The following is a 6253-nucleotide window of genomic DNA, read 5'->3' on the forward strand; positions in this document are numbered from 1 at the left end:
TTTTTCCCTGCTACTAAAAATTCCTTTTCTTTTTCTTTTTAATTAAATTGTTGTTGTGCTCGTTCTTCTCCTGCCGTGCTCGGTCCGGCAGCAGAGCTTCCGCCAGCTGACTCGTTTTGTCTTAGAGGGGCAGGCTGAGGGAACAGCAGAGCGTTATCTTATAGGGTCAGCAATCCCCCAAGGCCTGCTTCTGAGACACTCAGAGAGAGGGAAAGCCAACACACCCTCTTCCCCACCTCTCCGTGTCACTGCCATGACTGACAGGCGGATCTACGAGGCTGCTGCCCCCTTCTTGCAGTACCACGCATGCGCCAGACAGTCAGCAGAGATCTCCCCTGTTACACAGATTTATTAACTTTTTAAAAAAAAAAAGGCTTTTTGTGTGATTTATTTTTTTAAGCTAGACATTCTACCTCAATTTTCCGCAGTCCCTCTAAGAGCGCTTCCTGATTGGTCGATGAAAGTTCTGAGGTTTCTATGCTAAATGGAAACCTGCATCGCCAGCACTGGTGAATCAAATACTATTTGTTTTTCAGTTCTGCTGCATCACAATCATTGCAACCCAGAGAACAACAATGATGTCACCAGTGACCTCAGCAAGTACAAAAATGACCTCAGGAAGATATCCTGTGGTGATCCTAACACTTGTATGAAAGTTAAAGCTCATTTAATATTTTGTTACACCTAAAAACATGTAGATATCTTGTCTTTAGGAAAATGTAGATAGAATTAAAATTGTATTATAGAAAAGTACAGTTTCTGGACAAAATTTAAGTTATTTGTCTTTTCAGTATTTTACTTGTTTCAGTATTTAAAACTATTTATAATTATGGAAAAGTTGTCCTAATGTGTTTATTTATTTTTGAAAACTGGCGTTTCAGGTCATTTCAACAGGTGGCAATAATGTGTTCAGTTTTGTATCTGATGAATATAGGAGGGTGTCTGTTAAATACAAGTTCTGACAGAAATCAAGGTTCTAAAAGTCTCTTTTCCTACTACAAGGTGAATTATTAATAATTGTGGTTGTGGTTATGGACAGAGTTTGGAGGGTTGTTTCTGTAAAGGGGCACCATTGAGACAGCTCAGTGTATTGGTGAGTCTTTATTAATGAAGGTGTTCTCAATCAGGGTTGTTAGGCTTGGCTACAGGAGTCTGTGCATGATTTATATAGAACTGCAATAAGCTACTGTAAAGAAGTGTCTTCACGCAGACAGCTACAGTATTATTAAAATTAACTCGGATAAAACTGTGGTTTGGATCACAACTTTGTTTTTGGTATAGTTAACAGATTTACCCAAGTGTGACCGGACGGCTGGGTGGTGACATCCCCAGACCAGGAAGCTGACAGACACAAGTACTGTGAGTTGATGCGCTGGTGTGCGTATTTATTAAAGAAATAAACAAAAAGGGTATAGGCCTACAAAAACACTGCTCACAGAGCCAAATAAATGTTTAAACATAAAGTATTTGATCTGAAAGGTATTGACAATGTCGACCCTGGGGACTTTTTCGACCTGAAAAAAGAAACAAGGACCAGGGGTCACAAATGGAGATTAGATAAAGGGGCATTCAGAACAGAAAATAGGAGGCACTTTTTTACACAGAGAATTGTGATGGTCTGGAACCAACTCCCCAGTAATGTTGTTGAAGCTGACACCCTGGGATCCTTCAAGAAGCTGCTTGATGAGATTCTGGGATCAATGAGCTACTAACAACCAAACAAGCAAGATGGGTCGAATGTTCTTATTGTTCATTTCACCCCCAAATACAACTTTCTGGGTGTGATACTAGCTCCAGTTCCACATCGAATGCGGTACTAGGCTTGGCAATAAGTCTCCAATACACAAACCTGTTATTATGTTTTTAAATGAAGACTAGATTAGCGTTGCATGGCTATAAGAATACGTGCGTCAGTGAGTACTCGCGATTGCACCCTCAACTTCTGGGTATTGGTACCACATTATCCACTTAAATAAGCAGGAAGAAAATCATATGCTGTCACTTCTTTTGTCTACCTGCAGAAGCCAATCAGGCTAATACCGTAAGATTTTCCAATTTGAAGGATGTTATATACCACTAGTTTTTCATCTGCCCAACATCTATTATAGGGGATCATATGTAAGTGCAATACCATGTTGATTTTATCCAAAATGAATATAACTTCTTGTAGAATGGAACAGAAACACTTTGACTGAGTTCTTAGTTATTCTTTAAATAAACTGGAGAGGCCTGTGTCTTTACTTGCAGCAGAGCCATGTGAACTCTGTCCGGAGGGGTGAAAGAAGGGATATAATGGAAGGTATTACTTCATTTCCACTGAGCCGAAATCCTGGGAACGAGTCCTGTTCCAAACTCGGGGCTCATCTTGCTGTGATTGAGGGCAGGGAGGAATTGGTAAGGGCCACTGATATCTTTCTAAATACAGACACTTATAATATTGGATTGTAAAATAGTAAACCAGTTCTCTATCCCAGGGGTGGGCAAGGTCAGCACTTCCAGTCCAGATCTTTGTTCCAACCACATCCTTCATTATTAAATTGAGCCTGATAAACCCCTGACCTGGTCCAAAAGCACCTAATCATTTAATTTTACTCCTCTCAAACCTGGACTGTAACAGCAGTGCAAGCATATCCGGACCCTACAGCGCATCTATTACAGTGAATCCACCACCACGCGACCCAGTACAGCGCAACCTCACCATCGCATCACGCAGTACAGCGCAACCCCATACCGCTCGACCCCTGCGGGGGGCCACCTTTACAGCGACAGACCACCACAAGATCCCCGTTACAGCGCATCACTGCACACAACTTTGTAGCTATACTTGCTGTCTGCCTGAGATGCATTCAAGTTATTGTGAAGTAGCTGCATGGTTTGTTTCAAGTTATTGTTATTATTTATTATATACAGTGCCTTGCGAAAGTATTCGGCCCCCTTGAACTTTGCGACCTTTTGCCACATTTCAGGCTTCAAACATAAAGATATGAAACTGTAATTTTTTGTGAAGAATCAACAACAAGTGGGACACAATCATGAAGTGGAACGAAATTTATTGGATATTTCAAACTTTTTTAACAAATAAAAAACTGAAAAATTGGGCGTGCAAAATTATTCAGCCCCCTTAAGTTAATACTTTGTAGCGCCACCTTTTGCTGCGATTACAGCTGTAAGTCGCTTGGGGTATGTCTCTATCAGTTTTGCACATCGAGAGACTGAAATTTTTGCCCATTCCTCCTTGCAAAACAGCTCGAGCTCAGTGAGGTTGGATGGAGAGCATTTGTGAACAGCAGTTTTCAGTTCTTTCCACAGATTCTCGATTGGATTCAGGTCTGGACTTTGACTTGGCCATTCTAACACCTGGATATGTTTATTTGTGAACCATTCCATTGTAGATTTTGCTTTATGTTTTGGATCATTGTCTTGTTGGAAGACAAATCTCCGTCCCAGTCTCAGGTCTTTTGCAGACTCCATCAGGTTTTCTTCCAGAATGGTCCTGTATTTGGCTCCATCCATCTTCCCATCAATTTTAACCATCTTCCCTGTCCCTGCTGAAGAAAAGCAGGCCCAAACCATGATGCTGCCACCACCATGTTTGACAGTGGGGATGGTGTGTTCAGGATGATGAGCTGTGTTGCTTTTACGCCAAACATAACGTTTTGCATTGTTGCCAAAAAGTTCGATTTTGGTTTCATCTGACCAGAGCACCTTCTTACACATGTTTGGTGTGTCTCCCAGGTGGCTTGTGGCAAACTGTAAACGACACTTTTTATGGGTATCTTTAAGAAATGGCTTTCTTCTTGCCACTCTTCCATAAAGGCCAGATTTGTGCAGTATACGACTGATTGTTGTCCTATGGACAGAGTCTCCCACCTCAGCTGTAGATCTCTGCAGTTCATCCAGAGTGATCATGGGCCTCTTGGCTGCATCTCTGATCAGTCTTCTCCTTGTATGAGCTGAAAGTTTAGAGGGACGGCCAGGTCTTGGTAGATTTGCAGTGGTCTGATACTCCTTACATTTCAATATTATCGCTTGCACAGTGCTCCTTGGGATGTTTAAAGCTTGGGAAATCTTTTTGTATCCAAATCCGGCTTTAAACTTCTCCACAACAGTATCTCGGACCTGCCTGGTGTGTTCCTTGTTCTTCATGATGCTCTCTGCGCTTTAAATGGACCTCTGAGACTATCACAGTGCAGGTGCATTTATAAGGAGACTTGATTACACACAGGTGGATTCTATTTATCATCATTAGTCATTTAGGTCAACATTGGATCATTCAGAGATCCTCACTGAACTTCTGGAGAGAGTTTGCTGCACTGAAAGTAAAGGGGCTGAATAATTTTGCACGCCCAATTTTTCAGTTTTTTATTTGTTAAAAAAGTTTGAAATATCCAATAAATTTCGTTCCACTTCATGATTGTGTCCCACTTGTTGTTGATTCTTCACAAAAAATTACAGTTTCATATCTTTATGTTTGAAGCCTGAAATGTGGCAAAAGGTCGCAAAGTTCAAGGGGGCCGAATACTTTCGCAAGGCACTGTATATATATATATATATATATATATATATATATATATATATTTTTTTTTTTTTTTTACATTACATTACCTTAACAAGTTGATCTTCTTCATTAAAGACGTATTTTCCATGCAGGATCAGAAGCAATTCATGTTCAAAACACTTTCTTCTTCTTATTATTATTTGGCATACAGTACCATTGAATTCACACTGAATGCATCTCGGGCAAAAAGGTGTCCCGCGGTAAGGGGTCACGCGGTGGTGGGGTTGCGCTGTACTGGGTCACGCGGTGGTGGGTTCGCTGTAATAGACGCGTGGTCATATCCTGTAACCGTTTGAAAGCTCAGTGACTAGTGCTGTTTGGTGCAGTTCTACAAACCTGATCACTGCCCAATATCAAAGTGTTCAGTTCAGTTACTGAAACATAAAACATGATCTGTTAATATAACCAAGAATGTCCCAGTGTGAGCATCGTTAGCTGTGTTTTCAAACTTTCCCATGGCACATTCTTCAATAAACTTGTCTGTCTATTTCTACAGAAGACCATGGACAGTGCTACAAGAAGAGGCTTCTATTACTGGATTGGACTGAGTAGAAAAGGGGGAGACTGCAAATGGCGTTGGGTTGATAACACTCAGCTTGATGAGAAGAAGTAAGTCTCCCATCTCAGCTCTTTATGTTTTTATTACTTCTCAGGAACCTCAATGAACGACATTAGTGAAATTTCTCAAATTAAAAACGTTAGCTGCTTCTTATAACATTCACAGTGTGATTTCCAAACTGCTGGTTCTAATGTGTTCTTTCATTGTTTCTGACAGGATTTCAGTTAGAAATGCAGAAAACGAACTCCAGAATTGTGCATTTGTGCAGTAGGAGTCAGTATATTCAAGGGAATGTAACTCAACTTTGCAGTGGATCTGTGACCAGGATGCTGTGCGCTTGAGTGGATCCACAGACTCTTCACTTCAGGAACAAAGAAGATCTTATTACATAGCACTAATAAAAAAGTGAATTAATTACACAAACGCATCGTATATACATGGATACTATATAGGTATATTGTAGGTTTGTATTCAAAAGTATTTTTAGGACATTGCAAAAATAAATCTATCCTGTTCCTTAGTGCAAATGACAAAGAGGCTGTTTACCAGAAGTTAATTGTATCTTTTTTATGTTTTATATTTCTCATACCATTTTCCCAAAACAGTATTATCATATTGGTAGTGTGCATTTCATTTAATTGTTCTAATAATGAAGCTGACCTATTTTTAATAAAGGATGAGGTTTACTTTGCAATACAAGAAAAAGAAAAAGCCCTACCTCCCGTGTTGCTTCTGTTGTTCCTAGCAATAAGATGCCTTTGCGTGTTCGCATATGTGACTCTAAAGCAGGCCTAAAATGTGAACTGTTTTTTTTTATTTATTTATTTTAAATGGAACAAGAGCCTGCACTCAAAATAGAATAGCTCCAACGCTATACAGTAATCCTTGATTTGTAAAAATATGTATTGTTTCTTAATATATATTTTTTCATTACAGCACATTAGCAATTTTATGGTATATATTAAACTATACATATATGTATTATTTTGACTTAATTCTATCGTGCATCAATTATCTTAATATTTGTGGATGAGAACAGTATTTTGTGCAAGGTAATTGTGACAAATTAAGCTTAAATTATGAACACACTGCAGTTCATATTATGTGAAAGAAACAACCAGAACATTAACCCGCTA

The 6253-nt window shown here is 39.5% G+C and overlaps 1 protein-coding gene across 1 annotated transcript; it reads left to right on the forward strand.

The window, feature by feature from the left end:
- The first annotated feature begins 2241 nt into the window (after positions 1-2241).
- On the forward strand, positions 2242-5786 carry LOC131698892 (C-type lectin domain family 7 member A-like). The gene is made up of 3 exons (XM_058993575.1): positions 2242-2394; positions 5055-5167; positions 5334-5786. The coding sequence occupies exons 1-3, from the start codon at positions 2293-2295 to the stop codon at positions 5386-5388; spliced, it is 270 nt and encodes an 89-aa protein (XP_058849558.1). The 5' UTR covers positions 2242-2292; the 3' UTR covers positions 5389-5786.
- The last annotated feature ends 467 nt before the right edge of the window (positions 5787-6253 follow it).

The sequence above is a fragment of the Acipenser ruthenus genome, chromosome 20 (assembly GCF_902713425.1).
Source record: "Acipenser ruthenus chromosome 20, fAciRut3.2 maternal haplotype, whole genome shotgun sequence".
NCBI classification, from domain to species: Eukaryota; Metazoa; Chordata; class Actinopteri; order Acipenseriformes; family Acipenseridae; genus Acipenser; species Acipenser ruthenus.